The sequence below is a fragment of the Dendrobates tinctorius genome, unplaced genomic scaffold, assembly GCF_039654945.1.
Source record: "Dendrobates tinctorius isolate UK_male_01 unplaced genomic scaffold, ASM3965494v1 ptg000014l, whole genome shotgun sequence".
Classification (NCBI taxonomy): domain Eukaryota; kingdom Metazoa; phylum Chordata; class Amphibia; order Anura; family Dendrobatidae; genus Dendrobates; species Dendrobates tinctorius.
In genome coordinates, this window is record NW_027361682.1 from 14,665,045 (window position 1) to 14,683,535 (window position 18,491).

Genomic DNA, 18,491 nt, shown 5'->3' on the forward strand with positions numbered 1-18,491 from the left:
CAGATCTTCTCTCGCCGTTCCTATCCGCAGTGGGACAGGAAAAACACTGAAGGGTGGTAGGGGGAGGGTCCTTTTAAGCTCTTGTGGTTTCCTGTCCCACTGTGGATAACAAGAACGTCCTCCAGCGTGCTGTCAGGTGGTGACCTGGAAAAAAGAATTAACCCGATCGCTAAACAGCGTAACGAGAAAAAAAATCAAAACGCCGGAATTATGTTTTTTGGTTGCTGTAACATTGCATTAAAATGCAATAACGGGCGATCAAAAGATCGTATCTGCACCAAAATGGTATAATTAAATACATCAGCTAGGTGCACAAAAAATAAGTCCCCACCCATCCAGAGATCACGAAAAATGGAGACGCTATGGGTATAGGAAAACAAGGATTGTTTTTTTTTACCACTTAAATAAAAAAGAACCTAGACATGTTTGATGTCTATGAACTCGTAATGACCTGGAGAATCATAATAGCAGGTCAGTTTTAGCATTTAATGAACAAGGTTAAAAAAAAAAAAAAAAAAAAAAAAAAAAAAAAAACACTTGTGGTATTGCACTTTTTTGCAATTTCACCGCACTTGGAATTTTTTTCCCGATTTTGAGTACAATATATGGTAAAACCAATGGTGTCGTTCAAAAGTACAACTCATCCTGCAAAAAATAAGCCCTCACATGGCCATATTGACTGAAAAATAAAAAAAAAAGTTATGGCTCTGGGAAGAACTGGAGCAAAAAAAAACACGAAAGCAAAAACGAAAGAGGGCTCCGTCATGAATCGGTTAATATGCCCGATCCTTTTGTTCTCCAGGCAGATAAGCTGATGTAAGATGAGTCTAGTTACCTCTTACTCTGCTCTCCCCATAAAGAGCATGCTTAACCAAGCCCAATGTTCATGTTTATGGGGGATTGGAAAAGTAACAGACGGACAAATAAGCGATCAGCCAACAGTTCTCCAAGGTGTATGGACACCTTAAGCCAAAGTACACCAACCTTGACAGAGTTCTTGGGTTTCTGAGACGGTGAATTGAGATCTTCATGGACCCTGTCCAGTAGCCACAGAAGAAACTCCAAAGCATCGTGTTGAGAATTCCCTCTAAATTGGGAGCCATACTTGGCCACGACATTCTGAAAGAGAAAGAAGAGATGGTCACTGATCAGGAGAAGACAAAAACTAAGAAGGGTCAGCCAGATACCAATATTGAGATTCATTCGAGCCCATGTGATTCTGGTTTGGACGCTACCCCAACATGTAGACTTATCTGGTTCACAGCTAATTTATGGCCACAGACCAACAATGAAGTTAAACTTGAAACAGAGCCCGTAAAAGAAAAATGGAGCAATTTTTTTTTAATAAAACCCAATTTCATAGCCCAAAGTAAATGCATTTAAAACAGAAAAAATAATGTTATTCTACTTTTTATTTTTTTGTAAAAAGAGGAAGGGCATCCGATGATAAACATTTTCCCATGGTATCGTATTCCATATTTCCGGTGGCTCACATGGCATAGTTTGCATTCTTTGCTTGGTATAACCGGTCTCACACATACCTGGACCACTACCGCACCTGGTAGAAAGAGGCTACATGGTCCGCAGTAATAATACCCAGCGTCTGTATGTTTCCCCAGATCAGACCACAGCGCAGCCCCATTCCTCCCTTGACCTCAATATATGTATATAGTTCTAGATTTTTTGAAAGAGCACAATCTATTTATTCATAAAAATCCCATGTCTATTAATTTTCAGCCCTGCCATAAAATGATCTGCTTACATAATTTCAGTGAAGTTTTCGTCATCACAGAAGAAAGTATTAACAAGAATAAGGCAGCTGATATCACTCTGTTCTGATGATTGACTGTTTAGCGACTGGTGGATGAAATCATAGTCTTCTTCTGTTAACTACGTGCAGTCATCATTGCTTTGCATCAAAAGGGTTTTATAAACAAGGACATTGCCATTTACTCCCCAAATCAACCATTTATCAGATCATTCATGAATGTCAAAGAGAGTGGTTAAATTGCTGTGAAGAAGGCTTCAGGACACCCAAAAAAGTGCAGCAAATCAGGACACCTAAAAAGTGCACCAAAGGAGATTTAGCTACAAGTTTGGTTTAACACCAGTCCAGAGCTTGCTCAGGGACGGCAGCATGCAGGAGTCACTGCACCAAAGACAGACTGACATTCTGCAAGATGTACAGGGACTGGACTGCAGGGGACGGGGTAAAGTTATTTTCTCTGATGAAGCCCGTTTCAGACAGTTTGGGACATCTGGAGGAATCATCAAAATTGTGTAAAGAAAGGAGAAGAGAAGGTGCAGAATTGGTGAAAAACAGAAGAAGAAAAGGGGAAAAAGAAAAGGTGAAGAGAAGAAAAAGGTGAGCACTACCATGAGTCCTGTGTCAAGCCAACAGTGAAGCATCCTGAGACCACTCATGTTAATCCATGGAGGGTTCTCGCTCACAATTTTCCATAAGAACACTGCCATAAATAAAAAATGGGATCTAAATATCAACCAAGAGCTACTTCTCCCATCATCCAACAATTCTTTCTTCCAGCATGATGGAGACCATGTCACAGGGAAAAAGTGATAACTACGTGGCTTGGTGAACAATACACTGAAATTTTGGGACCTTTCGTGAAATCTCAAAATGATGAGGGACAAGCAAAAACACAAAAATTGTGAAAATCTCCAAGCACCGACGAGACAAGAATGGGAAGTAATCAGTCAGGATCTGGCTGAGAAGCGGATATCCAGGGGAGAAAGGCAGCAGTCTGGAGAAATAAGGATAGATATACATACATATATAGATTATATTCTCAATATTCTCAGCTGCAGATCCCTGCAATGGGGGTTAGCATGCCACAATGACAGGTCACCGGAGGACAGCGAGGAAAAATAAATATAGACAGCGACCACTGACTCATCCTCGTCAGCACGTCACCGGATCATAGCTCACCTCCACGCATCAGAATCATATCTGTGGCTCTGAAGACACTGTACCTGCTACTACTGTCTGCTGAGCTGTGTATCTAATCCTATCATGTGTGATACTGTCTGCTGAGCTGTGTATCTAATCCTATCCTGTGTGATACTGACTGCTGAGCTGTGTATCTAATCCTATCCTGGGTGATACTGACTGCTGAGCCGTGTATCTAACCCTATCCTGTGTGATACTGACTGCTGAGCCGTGTATCTAATCCTATCCTGTGTGATACTGTCTGCTGAGCTGTGTATCTAATCCTATCCTGTGTGATACTGAATGCTGAGCCGTGTATCTAATCCTATCATGTGTGATGCTGTCTGCTGAGCTGTGTATCTAATCCTATCCTGTGTGATACTGTCTGCTGAGCCATGTATCTAATCCTATCATGAGTGGTACTGTCTGCTGAGCAGTGTATCTAATCCTATCCTGTGTGATACTGTCTGCTGAGCATCTAATCCTATCCTGTGTGATACTGTCTGCTGAGCTGTGTATCTAATCCTATCATGTGTGATGCTGTCTGCTGAGCTGTGTATCTAATCCTATCCTGTGTGATACTGGCTGCTGAGCCGTGTATCTAATCCTATCCGGTGTGATACTGTCTGCTGAGCTGTGTATCTAATCCTATCATGTGTGATGCTGTCTGCTGTGCTGTGTATCTAATCCTATCCTGTGTGATACTGGCTGCTGAGCTGTGTATCTAATCCTATCCTGTGTGATACTGTCTGCTGAGCTGTGTATCTAATCCTATCATGTGTGATGCTGTCTGCTGAGCTGTGTATCTAATCCTATCCTGTGTGATACTATAGCTGCCCTCCTGGTCAGACCAGTTCATTACTCTCCACTACAGGAGTACCCAAATCACTGTTGTGGTAGAGGAGGAGGGGGGTGGATTCAATAATGGAGCACAGGGAGGAAAATACCACAGACCAGTCCTGTTCTTTCACACAGAGCCTTTGTGTGCTGGAACCAGTTTATCAGCTCTTCCCACTCAAGGAACAGAGTACATGTCATAAACCTCTACACTGCTGCCTTAACCTGGGCTTATATTACCCATAACTATATTCATATTCAGAATAGACTGTCATACCCAGGTTATACCAGCTGTACATATATAATTATATACAGGAGATGCCCAGGTTATATCAGCTGTACATATATAATTATATACAGGAGATACACAGGATACACCAGCTGTACATATATAATTATATACAGGAGATGCCCAGGTTATATCAGCTGTACATATATAATTATATACAAGAGCATACCCAGGTTATACCAGCTGTACATATATAATTATGGACACAACATACCCAGGTTATACCAGCTGTATATATAATTATGAACAGAACATACCCAGGTTATACCAGCTGTACATATATAATTATATGCAAGAGGATACCCAGGATATACATGCTGTACATGTATAATTATATACATGAGATGCTCAGGTTATACCAGCTGTACATGTATAATTATATACATGAGATGCTCAGGTTATACCAGCTGTACATATATAATTATATGCAAGAGGATACCCAGGATATACATGCTGTACATGTATAATTATATACATGAGATGCTCAGGTTATACCAGCTGTACATATATAATTATATATAGGAGATACCCAGGTTATATCAGCATGCTCCATATCACTTCATGTAAGCAGGAACACTTATGTTCACACTTCCTAACTTACTACAAGGTGCTGGGGACATAGCAGACAGCCTCAGAGGTGAGGCTGATCCTTACATTCTGGACATGAGTAACAATCATTTATCCTTTGAAGAGGCATTCAAGAACATAATGCAGAATAACTCAGCATCTGAAGCCTCATTTTATTCTAAATATCCCACATACAGTGTGATACCATAGTGCTGGGATAATGCACACAGTGATGTCACGGTAGTGGGATAATGCACACAGGGATGTCACGGTGCTGGTATAATGCACACAGTGAATTCACAGTGCTGGTATAATGCACACAGTGAAGTCACCGTACTGGGATAATGCACACAATCATGTTACAGTAGTGGGATAATGCACACAATGATGTCATGGTGCTGGTATAATGCACACAGGGATGCCACAGTGCTGGTATAATGCACACAGTGAAGTCACCGTACTGGGATAATGCACACAATCATGTTACAGTAGTGGGATAATGCACACAATGATGTCATGGTGCTGGTATAATGCACACAGGGATGTCACAGTGCTGGTATAATGCACGCAGTGATGTTACGGTACAGGGATAATGCACGCAGGGATGTCACAGTACTGGGAATTGGAGATTTACACTCATTTTACTCATACAGTGGGTACGGAAAGTATTCAGACCCCATTAAATTTGTCACTCTTTGTTTCGTTGCAGCCATTTGGTAAATTTAAAAAAGTTTTTTTGCAAATTAAAACAGAAAAACTGAAATCTCACATGGTCATAAGTATTCAGACCCTTTGCTCAGTATTGAGTAGAAGCACCTTTTGAGCTAGTACAGCCATGAGTCTTCTTGGGAATGATGCAACAAGTTTTTCACACCTGGGTTTGGGGATCCTCTGCCATTCTTCCTTGTAGATCCTCTCCAGCTCCATCAGGTTGGATGGTGAATGTTGGTGAACAGCCATTTTCAGGTCTCTCCAGAGGTGATCAATTGGGTTTAGGTCAGGGCTCTGGCTGAGCCAGTCAAGAATGGTCACAGAGTTGTTCTGAAGCCACTCCTTTGTTATTTTAGCTGTGTGCTTAAGGTCATTGTCTTGTTGGAAGGTGAACCTTCAGTCAAGCCTGAGGTCCAGAGCGCTCTGGAAGAGGTTTTCATCCAGGATCTCTCTGTACTTGGCCGCATACTGTCCCTGCAGCTGAAAAACACCCCCATAGCATGATGCTGCCACCACCATGTTTCATTGTTGGGATTGTATTGAGCAAGTGATGAGCAGTGCCTGGTTTTCTCCACACATACCACTTAGAATTATTACCAAAAAGTTCTATTTGTCTGATCAGACCAGAGAATCTTATTTCTCATAGTCTGGGAGTCCTTCATGTGTTTTTTAGCAAACTCTATGCGGGCTTTCATATGTCTGGCACTGAGGGGAGGCTTCCGCCAGGCCCTCTGCCATAAAGGCCTGACTGGCTGCAGTGATAGTTGACTTTGTGGAACCTTCTCCCATCTCCCTACTGCATCTGTGGAGCTCAGCTACAGTGATCTTGGGGTTCTTCTTTACCTCTCTCACCAAGGCTCTTCTCCCATGATTGCTCAGTTGGGCTGGATGGCCAGGTCTAGGAAGACTTCTGGTGGTCCCAAACTTCTTCCATTTAAGGATTATGGAGGCCACTGTGCTCTTAGGAACCTTGAGTACTGCAGAAATTCTTTTGTAACCTTGGCCAGATCTGTGCCTTGCCACAATTGTGTCTCTGAGCTCCTTGGCCAGTTCCTTTGACCTCATGATTCTCATTTGGTCTGACATGCACTGTGAGCTGTGAGGTCTTATATAGACAGGTGTGGCCTTTTACAAATCGAGTCCTATCAGTTTACACAGCTGGACTCCAATGAAGGAGCAGAACCATCTCAAGGAGGATGACAAGGAAATGGACAGCATGTGACTTATGTATGAGTGTCTGAGCAAAGGGTCTGAATACTTATGACCATGTGATATTTCAGTTTTTCTTTAATAAATTTGCAAAAATATCTACATTTCTGTTTTCTTTCAGCCAAGATGGGGTGCAGGGTGTACATTAATGAGAAAAAAAAGGAACTTTTTTGAATTTACCAAATGGCTGCAGTGAAACAAAGTGAAAAATTGAAAGGGGTCTGAATACTTTCCAAACCCACTGTACATTGTCACTCTCTATTGAATTATGAGCTGCCCAGAGGAGCGGGGAAATAACTGCTCTGTGGCCATTTCTGGACCATTTCACAACCTAATCCCGTGTTCTGGTTACTGCTGTAGTAAATTTCCCCCATTATCAGGTGCAGCAAGTGCAAAATAAACACGTACACAAGAACAGGCAGCATTGTCTCCCTTTATCGCCTCAGGGGTGAACAAGGGGCCAAAGCACTCCATTCCCATGACGCAAGAGCCCAGTGCCTTGGCACAATGCTCAGCCTCCATTACCGAGTCCCACACATTCCAAACCTGTGTGTCAAGTGCAGCCAGTAACGAGGAACCCGCTGCACTCACCAGGCAGCAAGGCACAAAGCACTTGTTTGATTAGAACGCAAAAAAGATCATTTTAGCATAACAACTTTTTGCATACTTTTTTGAAAGTAAACAGTAATGTCACAGTATAATGATGATGCACACAGTGAGGTCACTGTACAAAGATAATGCACATAATGATATCACACTACTGGTATTATGCACACGAGATGTCACAGTACAGGGATAATACACACAGTGATGTCACAGTAAGGGTGTGAGCACACGCTGCGGATTCTGCTGCGTTGTACAGTACCATTATTTCCTATGGAAAAAAAAAAACGCAGTGCACATGCTGCGGATTTTTCCGCGGGTTACAATCCGCAGCATGTCAATTCTTTGTGCGGATTCCGCTGCGGTTTCACACCTTATCATTATGAGGTGTGAAACCGCAGGGCAAAACCGCAGGCTATTCCGCAGTCCTGCAGATTTAACTGCGGATTTTCCAATAAAATCCGCACAACCAAAAAACTACGCGTGCACTTACCTAAAATATCAATACACACAGTGATGTCATATGTGAGACAGTGGCATTGTTGTAAATGGCTGGTATGTGTCGCAGCGGAGGAGGTCCTGTGCGCCGTAAGCCAAAAATGTTTATCTGGGACCTGTAGTTCTATGACCTATTGTTTTTGTTTATAAGGGGGCTTAAAGGGTTAGCCGGAGACTGGGTGGGACTGGCTAACCACACACACCTCCCACCTATGGGGGTGGTTACAGCCACATAATGTGACCATGGTTTGGGTCACATATTCTAGGTTGTAAGGTCCTGTGTGAGGTCAGGCCTGTATGTTGGAAGATCCTATGGGTTGACGGACTTCCTGAAGAGCACATGGTGAGGCTGTGTGCCTTGAAGGTCTCTGTGTTGGAGGATCCTGTGAGTGGACCGGACTCCTGAATAGCACATGGAGAGACCGTGGACCGGGATGGTGTCTGTGTTGGAAGGTCCCACGAGGGGACTGGATTCCTGAAGAGCACAGAGTGAGACCATGTGTGTGCAGAGTCTGTGACGGCACTGTGTTGGGGAAGCTACCAACCTTCTGAGGGTCTGGAACTGTCAGGAGGGCCCTGGTCGCAAGGAAGGTGATCTCAGTACGGCAGCTTCCCTGGGAGAGAGGACTGACAAGGAGTCAGTGTGTGGATCAGGAGCTCCTGTAAGGTAACTCCAGACAAGGGGGTTATAGTAATGGCAGACAAGTATCTGCCATTGGAACAGACTGTTGGTGCTTGTTGTGTTCCGTGGATGTTAATGAATTGTGCGGTCACCCAGGGTAACTGGATGAAGTGAGGTCCAGTGTGTTTAGAAACTGCAACCTAATGTCGTGTGTCATAGAATAAAGTTGTGAGAGACATTGGTACAGCGTGCGGTCGCCCACGGTAACGGGACAAAGAAGTCTGGCGTGTTTAGGGACCGTGTTTCAAAGCTATATACTACTAAGTGCTATGGATTATGTAAGGTCTGTGATGTATAACACGGCCTACAGTGGTTTATGCTGAGTAAAATAAACCAAATAGACTGTTTTGTGAGAAAAACGTGCTTGTGTGCCTTAATTCCGTTGCCAAGCGACTGTCCCCCAACACATGCAGTAAGCGCTGCCTTACACATAGTACAGGGAGTATGCACACAGTGATGTCACAATCCAGCGATAATGCACACAGTCATGTCACAGTACAAGAATTATGCAAACATGTCACAGTACAAGAACAGTATAACACAGTGATATCATAGTACAGTGATAATAAAAACCTGACATCACAGTCCAGGGATAATGTACACAGTGATGTCACAGTCCAGGGATAATGTACACAGTGATGTCACAGTCCAGGGATAATGTACACAGTGATGTCACAGTCCAGGGATAATGTACACAGTGATGTCACAGTCCAGGGATAATCTACACAGTGATGTCACAGTCCAGGGATAATGCACACAGTGATGTCACAGTCCAGGGATAATGCATACAGTGATATCAGAGTACAGGGATAATGCATACTGTAATGTCACTGTACAGGGATAATGCATACAATAATGTCACAGTACAGGGAAAATGCACACAGTGAGATGACAGTCCTGGGTTTTCCATGCTTGCCTTCCATTATCCAAGCTATCACAAATTGCTCCACAGATCTGAATGGATCGACTCCATAGTCACCCTGGTGCTTATGCCCTGGTTAGAGGGAACTCGGATTTAATAAATGTACCGAAAAGTAAAGAGAACCTTAGGCTATGTGCACACGCTGTGGATTCACCCGCGGATTTGTATCTGCGGATCCGCAGGTAAAACCGCAGATAAAATGACCTGCGGTTTTACCTGCCGATTGGCCTGTGGTTTTCCCCCTGGACAATGGAATAGGTGGCAAACCGCAGCGGAATCAGCAGAAAGAATTGACATGTCAATTCTTTCTGCGGATTCAAAACCGCAGCTTTTCCGCAGTGAAAAAAAACGCAGCATGTGTACAGCAGAATGTAAATCCCATAGACTTACATTGTACTGTACACTGTCTGCAGAACTGCTGCAGATCCGCAGCGGCCAAAGCCGCAGCAGAATCCGCAGCGTGTGCACATAGCCTTATACTTATAACTCCCTCCCGAAGTAGTGAGAAACGCGCATCGGGGCAGAAGGACGCCCAGGATATCCACATGCACAATACCACAAGTGATATATCCTCCAACATATTTTCTATTGGCACATACATATTGTCTTAGCGGTGTGGCTGGCATTATACAAGCTGCAGACACACAATGAGCTCTTAGCACTCAGGTGGTTACCTTATTGTTTTATTGTGGCATGTACTTTTATTGCAGCCATTATTAACATAGGTTTATCCACCTTAGACTATCCTTTAGTTCTATTTGTTTACATAGATTGCCGCATATCAATAAGTCACCCTAAGATTACCACATTTTGATCTATTAGGACTTTTTTTGGCATATTGCACTTTGCATTTTGTTTTTTTTTTCAGGTTGGACCAACTTATTAGTTGGCCTATATTGTGTCCCATCATGTTTGGTCATGCAATATAATATAGCTTGTGTCACGTGGTACTCCATGGTATTAAGTCGCTCCTTTATTGATCTGGCACCTTTCTTTTTGTATCTTTTTACCATATCTTATTTTTGTATTAATAAAATATCACTTTTTAATATTCTAAGTACCTCTTTTTTACCATGGTATTAATTTACTTCTGGTAATAAATTGACTTATTAGTTCTCTTATAACTGTCAGACTTGATTTCATTAGGATCGAAGGCTGTGTGAACTGTTACCAATAAAGACAAATGTCCAATATGGCACTGGTTCTTCGTCTTTTTGCACACCCTTTCCTACAGTGCCTGTGATCTCTCCCCAGCCACTATGCTTCAGCCCGGACAACTTCCTATAGGAAATTGCCCAGAACGTCTATTTACCCCGCAAGTCTGTTCAAAGGTTGACGTTACTATAAGAGACAAGGAGCCGCTACTGGGACTGCACACGTCTGACGTCTGTACAATGTGGACAAACCAGTTTGTGCGTTCACCTGAGGCCGGTATGCGAGGGCCGGGTATGAGCACAGTCCAGATATGTACAAGATAGGAGAGCAGAGGACCACAGGGAGACGAGCACTGAGGTGCGTGGCCATGAAGGACGCCATAACCCAAGGCGGCGACCCAATCACATGGCTGGTATGCGAGAGCCGGGTATGAGCACAGTCCAGATATGTAAAAGATAGGAGAGCAGAGGACCACAGGGAGACGAGCACTGAGGTGTGTGGCCATGAAGGACGCCATAACCCAAGGCGGCGACCCAATCACATGGCCGGTATGCGATGGCCGGGTAGGAGCACAGTCCAGATATGTACAAGATAGGAGAGCAGAGGACCACAGGGAGACGAGCACTGAGGTGTGTGGCCATGAAGGACGCCATAACCCAAGGCGGCGACCCAATCACATGGCCGGTATGCGAGAGCCGGGTAGGAGCACAGTCCAGATATGTACAAGATAGGAGAGCAGAGGACCACAGGGAGGTGAGCACTGAGGTGTGTGGCCATGAAGGACGCCATAACCCAAGGCGGCGACCCAATCACATGGCCGGTATGCGAGGGCCGGGTAGGAGCACAGTCCAGATATGTACAAGATAGGAGAGCAGAGGACCACAGGGAGGTGAGCACTGAGGTGTGTGGCCATAAAGGACGCCCTAACCCACGGCGGTGACCCAATCACACGGCCGGTATGCGAGAGCCGGGTAGGAGCACAATCCAGATATGTACAAGATAGGAGAGCAGAGGACCACAGGGTGACTAGAACTGAGATGTGTGGCCATGATGGACGCTCTAACCCAAGGTGGCGACCCGATCACACTGCCGGTATGCGATGGCCGGGTGTGAGTACACTCTAGATATGTATAAGGAGAGCAGAGGACCACAGGGAGACGAGCACTGAGGTGTGTGGCCATGAAGGACGCCCTAACCCACGGAGGCAACCCAATCACACGGCCGGTATGCGAGGGCCGGGTATGAGCACAGTCTAGATATGTGCAAGATAGGAGAGCAGAGGACCACAGGGAAATGAGCACTGAGGTGTGTGGCCACCCTAACCCAAGGCGGCAACCCAATCACACAGATCGGCACCATTAATCAGCCTGCAGCTGTACACCACTGTATGGACTTCCCTGTAACATTGTGTCTCAATGCAAAGTCATCAAACTAATCTGTAGGGGTATAACTGCAGGGATCCCCCAGTATAGCCCCAAAATGAGGGTCCCCGACTCACTCTCCCTAAAAATGAATGAAGCGCGCAGGGTAAATATACAGTCTGGCCTGAGGTTGAAATATGCTTTTTTTCTGCCTGATCTGAAATAAGTGAAGGAGTCTGGTTTGAGGGTCCTAATGAATATACATATGGGGTCCCATCTGGAGTCTGATATTAATAAAGGGGCCTGGTCTCTAGTCTGAGATTAACGCGGGAGGTCTGAATATAATAAGAGGCACTGATCTGAGATCTGAATTAGAATAGGAGGTCTGGTCTGGGGCCTCTATATATATACAGTAGGGTACCCATCTTGGATCTGATATTAATATAGAGGTCTTCTCTGGGCTATTATATTACCATAGGGGCCTGGTCTGGAAATGATAATATAGGGTATCCAAATTATTTTAATATAGGAGTCTGGCTATATTTAAGGGCTGATATCAATATCAGGGTCTCATAGTAATATATGGGGTCTAATCTGGGCTATGATATTATTTTAGGGCTTGGTCTGTGGTCTGATAATTTAGGGGGGCAATATTATTTTGGTTATCTGATATTAATATAGGGGTCTGGTCTGGGGTATGACTATGTAGGGGGTATGATCTGGGGTATAACTATGTAGGGGTCTGGTTTGGAGCATGGCTATGTAGGGGTCTGGTCTGGGGTATGACTATGTAGAGGTCTAGTTTGGGGTATGGCTATTTTGGAGTCTGGTCTGGGGTATGACTAGAGAGGACTGGTTTGAGATATGAAGAAGTATGGGTCTGGTCTGGGGTATGGCTATGTAGGAGTCTGGTCTGGGGTATGGCTATGTAGGAGTCTGGTCTGGGGTATGGCTATGTAGGAGTCTGGTCTGGGGTATGGCTATGTAGGAGTCTGGTCTGGGGTATGGCTATGTAGGAGTCTGGTCTGGGGTATGGCTATGTAGGAGTCTGGTCTGGGGTATGGCTATGTAGGAGTCTGGTCTGGGGTATGGCTATGTAGGAGTCTGGTCTGGGGTATGGCTATGTAGGAGTCTGGTCTGGGGTATGGCTATGTAGGAGTCTGGTCTGGGGTATGGCTATGTAGGAGTCTGGTCTGGGGTATGGCTATGTAGGAGTCTGGTCTGGGGTATGGCTATGTAGGAGTCTGGTCTGGGGTATGGCTATGTAGGAGTCTGGTCTGGGGTATGGCTATGTAGGAGTCTGGTCTGGGGTATGGCTATGTAGGAGTCTGGTCTGGGGTATGGCTATGTAGGAGTCTGGTCTGGGGTATGGCTATGTAGGAGTCTGGTCTGGGGTATGGCTATGTAGGAGTCTGGTCTGGGGTATGGCTAGAGATGACTGGTTTGAGATATGATCTTAGTATGGGTCTGATCTGGGGTATAACTATGTAGGGGTCTGGTCTGGGGTATAAAAAAAATAAGATGGCAGAAAATTATAAAATTGTAGAAGCAATGGTCATTAAGAAAAGGGAAGGTCTGGGGTATGACTATGTAGGGATCTGGTTTGGGATATGACTATATAAAGGGGACTGGTCTGGGGTGTGACTATGTAGTGGTTTGGTCTGGGGTATGACTATGTAAAGGGGACTGGTCTGGGGCTGAAATTTCTTTTTGGTTGTCTGATCTCAGATCTATGGTAAATTAAGTTAGGGGGTCTGGTTTAGGCCTTGTGCACACCTTGCGGATTCTGCTGCGGATCCACAGCGTTTCAGGCTCTGCGGGTCCGCAGCAGATTTAGGTGCGTTGTACAGTACCATTGTTTTCAATGGTAAACTAAAAAATGCTGTGCACATGCTGAGGATTTTTCAGCGCGGATTTGCTGCGGGTTCAAATCTGCAGCATGTCAATTCTTTGTGCAGATTCCGCAGCAGTTTCACACCTTCTCCATTGTAGAGGTGTCAAACTGCAGGGCTAAACCGCAGGGCTAAACCGCAGGTCTTTTGACCTGAGAATTTACCTGCAGATTTTTCCAAATCCGCATGTGCACACAGCCTTAGGGTCCTAATGTACAGGACATACTTAGGTGGTCTCGTTGGAGGCTCATATTAATAAAGGGGTCAGGGATTTGATATTAATAAAGGGGCCTGGTCTGGTGTCTGACATTTATATAGTAGGTTTGAATATAAAAAGGGGAACGGATCTGGGATCTCAATTTTGTTAGGGGGTCAGGTCTGGGGTCTGATTATATATGGAGGTTTGATCTGGGGTATGATATTAATAAAGGGCCTAATTTGGGGTCTGACTATAGGGGGCAGTCGTTTGGAGTCTGGTTCTTATATACAGGCATAATATAGGGGTGTGATAATATGGGGGGGGGGGGCTGGTCTATATTAATATAGGGGTTTGGTCCAGGGTCTTATAATATATGGGCTAGGATAATATTATAGGGGGATAGTATTAATATAGAGGGTCTAATCTGGGGTATAATAATATAGGGACCCTGTACAGGGTTCTGAATATATTTAGGGGGTTAGTCTTGGGTTTGATATTTATATAGGGGTCTGAGGGTTTGGTCTGGGATCTGACTATATGACGATGGTCTGGTTTGTGATCAGATATTAATTCAGGGGTCTGATATTAGCATAGGGGGTCTGAATACATAAAGGGCATCTGACATTAATGTTCTGATATTAATATTGGGGTTTTCTATATATTTTTTGTTACTTAAATGCATTTATTTAGGGTAAAAAAAAAACATTTTTGCAATTGGGCGTCATTCGAAATTTTGCACTGTTTGGCTTTTGCAGGCCGCACATTCAACTTTGAGGTGGTCCGCGGTTGCAAATCAGCTCAGAAAAAGACAGATAAAACAGCTACAAACTATCCTGGAATTAGCAGATTCTGACAGATTCTCAGTTAACTCATTCTGCAGCCAGCAATCAACATTGTAACACATAGATCATAGAAGGCAAACGGTGCACCATTTTTACTGAAAGCCAATGACAAAAATTATTTTTAGCCAAAATACATTCAAGAAAAAAAACAACCTAGTTTTCTATGGGAGGATTTCCCACTCAGTTCTAATGACCTGCGCTGGTGAACACAGAAAACAAACATAATAAATATATAAAGGGTTATCTGTACCGACTGCCAAATGGAGACATGGGGATTCTCATTCCAGAGTCCTATATCTATGGCTTTACTCCATTCAGGCAGACACCTGGGCATTGAGCTACCATGGATGGAACTTTTAAAAACAAACTGATACTTAGAAACAAAGTTAGAACATGGGCGTAACTGCCGAGGTAGCATCTGTTTAGGGGCAACGGCACTGATAATGGGGAATGGAATCGGGTAGTACAAAAAGACACAGACACTCTGCTGAAACTAAAGGTCCAGTTCTCCATAGAACTTTATGAGCACCAACTGCCATCTCCTATCTCAGTAATGGATCTGTAGTCACTGAAGACACATTTTACCTGTGAATTAAGAATGCTCAGAATTTAAGATCAGAACAGTAGGAGGAGGATTTCCCTGATCAGATGCATTACAACATATCTTATTTTCATATGTAGTATTGATTTAAAAAATAAAACGAGGGCTACTTCTTACGTTTTCAAAGTCCTTAAGGAGGTCACGTGGGAGTGGTCAAATCAATGGGACTCAATGGTACCAAGTTATGCCCTTGACTTGAGGGAGATCTCACGCAGCGATTATGTGCCGTACTTCTGGCAAAACTGCTTAACACATTGCCATGATGACAGCACCTAGCCAACGTACTGGCTGCAGCGGTCACGTGTATACAAAGAACGGAAAGGACCACCAGAGAGTTAGCGCTGAATCAGCAAGGGACGCATTTCATTTCGGTCTCTTTTACTCCCTTTAAAGTATTAAAATTCGGTGTGCCTGCTGTCACCACTAGGGGGAGCCCGCTGCCTGCCAGGTAGTCACTGAACACAACAGTATGTAACAGCTCCCTCTAGTGGTGACAGCATGGGACAGAATTTTATCACAGCAATACGTTGCGATTTGGAGCTCCTTATCTGCCAAAACTGACGTCATATTTTGAAAACATACTTTAGGTTCTCGCATTGATTGGAGTCACTTTTCTGTAGCAGTGAAGATGTTAAGCTCGCCCACAGAGGGACATTAAAGTGTCGCAGGGCGGGGGGGAAGCTTCTCGCAGATGATACAATGATCCTCTCCGGGGACACAGACGCTTTTAATTTAATTGTACGCAGCATTTTACCAATTGGATAATTCCCTTGCTTCGACTTTACGCCGACACCTGAGATCAGTCACCTTGGCGCTCGTCACTTAGTGTGTGTGGGGGGTGCAATCACAATATAAATGGCGCATAGTAGCTGGGGATCCTATTGGGTATCGTGCATGGGACTTCAGGTTACACTTCAGTAAAATCTTGTTTCACTGTTACGCATAACCAGCTGGTAATGGTATATTGCTGATGAGGTCAACTGCAGAGGCGATCGGTGCGGTGAAGCTTTATGGAACATGCAATCAAGATCAATACCGGATTAAACAAACTGCTTTTTGTTTTCTTTTTTTCTTAATGAGTGTTTGCAAAGCGTTAATTACGCCGAACAACAAGAGGGCCTCTGTCTGGTGAAGGATATTGTTATAATCAGTCAGTGATGACATCATAACGGCGTAGATGATTAACTAGTGCCAACCCAAGCCTATATAGGATTCTGAATGACATGAGGACATTACAGGGCGCAAAGATTAGGATAAGGCTGTTATGAGGGAGGGCAACCAGGGGGCTTGTACCAACAAGGAGGTGCCCAAACGCTAATAAAATTCAGGGTGGAAAACCGAACCTTGACCTGCGTAAGAAAAAGACAGATTACAACAGCGGCCTCACTATCACACTTACCTTAAAGTCCACAGAGAGTTGAGGGGTGTACTCCAAGGTCCACAGACCTCTGACCAAGGACGCCAACCTCTCCGTGACCTCCGCCCTTCCAGACGGCGAGGTCTCCTCTGCGGACCCCTTCTGAAGACCCTCGTGCCCCTTAGTCCTATTCAGCTCCCTTCTGAACTGCTCCATCCCCAGGTACTCCGCCAGGAGGTCCGTGTTACTCAAGCACTGGACCACAGCATTCATAAAACAGGTGTTCCCATGGTTCTTCAACCCCTGAACCCCAGGAACCTTGTCTTCCGAGCTGAAAGAAGACCTCTCCTGACCCTTGGCCAAGGTATGAGCTCTGCCCAGGTTGTTGTTACTGTCACCGCCTTGGACAACCCTATAGTCCTCCTGCCCGGATCCTTTCCCGTCTCCAGGGTGGGTTTTCTGTGTGAAGCCCCCATCATCATCCTCTGTGTCCAAGTTGTCTCTCTCTGCATCCACCAGGTGGGACAAATTGCTCAAAGTTCTGAGGATCCTTTGCATGAAATTTCCCACAGACCTGAGGGACTTGCTCCTGAAGAGCTTCTTGGAGCCCTGGCTCTTGTCTTTGGTGGCCTTGTGCTGCTCCTCCATGGTTTCTTCACCTGGGAGTCTTCTCTACCTGCACAGGTTGACCAGGAAGAAGGCACAAGGACTGGACGGGGTTGATTACAAGCCTATCCTACAATGTGAGCTGCCCATGGCTGCTAGAAGGGTGTAGCTGTGCCCTCCATGCTGGTCACATCCTACCTGGCTGCCTGGGGAAGGTGTGTGACCCATACTGTCTCCCTCCTGGCTGTGTGTATCTGCTGCCTGGCTCTGCTCCACCTCCAGACTACGAATATTATTAGCTACTTTCACAAGGCAGGCAGGTCTCTGCAGGGCTGGGGGCGCCCTCTGCTGGTGACAGCTGGGTATGACAGGCTGGCTACTGCCACACAGAAGAGGGGTGAGGGCTGGGGGAGATGAGCTGCACCCTGCACAGGGCAGGCACAGAGACCCTGACAATTAGGCAGAAATAGGGGGAAAATACCATCTATTATTACTGAGCCAGTGTATCGCAGCCTGTCATGTGCGATTCTATATGCAGTCCTGATGTATCTAATCCTATCCTGTGTGATACTGACTGCTGAGCTGTGTATCTAATCCTATCCTGTGTGATACTGACTGTTGAGCTGTGTATCTAATCCTATCCTGTGTGATACTGACTGCTGAGCTGTGTATCTAATCCTATCCTGTGTGATACTGTCTGCTGATCTGTGTATCTAATCCTATCCTGTGTGATACTGTCTGCTGAGCTGTGTATCTAATCCTCTCCTGTGTGATGCTGTCTGCTGAGCTGTGTATCTAATCCTCTCCTGTGTGATGCTGTCTGCTGAGCTGTGTATCTAATCCTATCCTGTGTGATACTGACTGCTGAGCTGTGTATCTAATCCTATCCTGTGTGATACTGTCTGCTGAGCCGTGTATCTAATCCTATCCTGTGTGATACTGTCTGCTGATCTGTGTATCTAATCCTCTCCTGTGTGATGCTGTCTGCTGAGCTGTGTATCTAATCCTATAATGTGTGATACTGTCTGCTGAGCTGTGTATCTAATCCTATCCTGTGTTATTCTGTCTGCTGAGCTGTGTATCTAAGGCTGGTTTCACATTAGCGCTTTTTAAGCGCACGCACGGCCGGGGGTAGCTCCGCCCCCGAGCCGGCTCTCTGCCCGGCGTGCCCGCCCCTTGCTTGTAGCGCCGCCTCCTAGCGCACAGCGGCGTC

The 18,491-nt window shown here is 45.0% G+C and overlaps 1 protein-coding gene across 3 annotated transcripts in view; it reads right to left on the reverse strand.

Moving 5' to 3' along the window:
• USP43 (ubiquitin specific peptidase 43) overlaps positions 1 to 17,562 on the reverse strand; it is a 57,927-nt gene extending 40,365 nt beyond the window's left edge. For all 3 annotated transcript variants that reach the window (XM_073559658.1, XM_073559657.1, XM_073559656.1), the window contains exons 1-2: positions 16,715 to 17,562; positions 985 to 1,119 (exon numbers count right to left, since the gene is read on the reverse strand). In XM_073559658.1, the coding sequence (XP_073415759.1) occupies positions 985 to 1,119; positions 16,715 to 17,320 (741 nt within the window). In that variant the 5' untranslated portion in view covers positions 17,321 to 17,562. The remainder of the gene's footprint in view (positions 1 to 984; positions 1,120 to 16,714) is intronic.
• Positions 17,563 to 18,491: the final 929 nt, after the last annotated feature.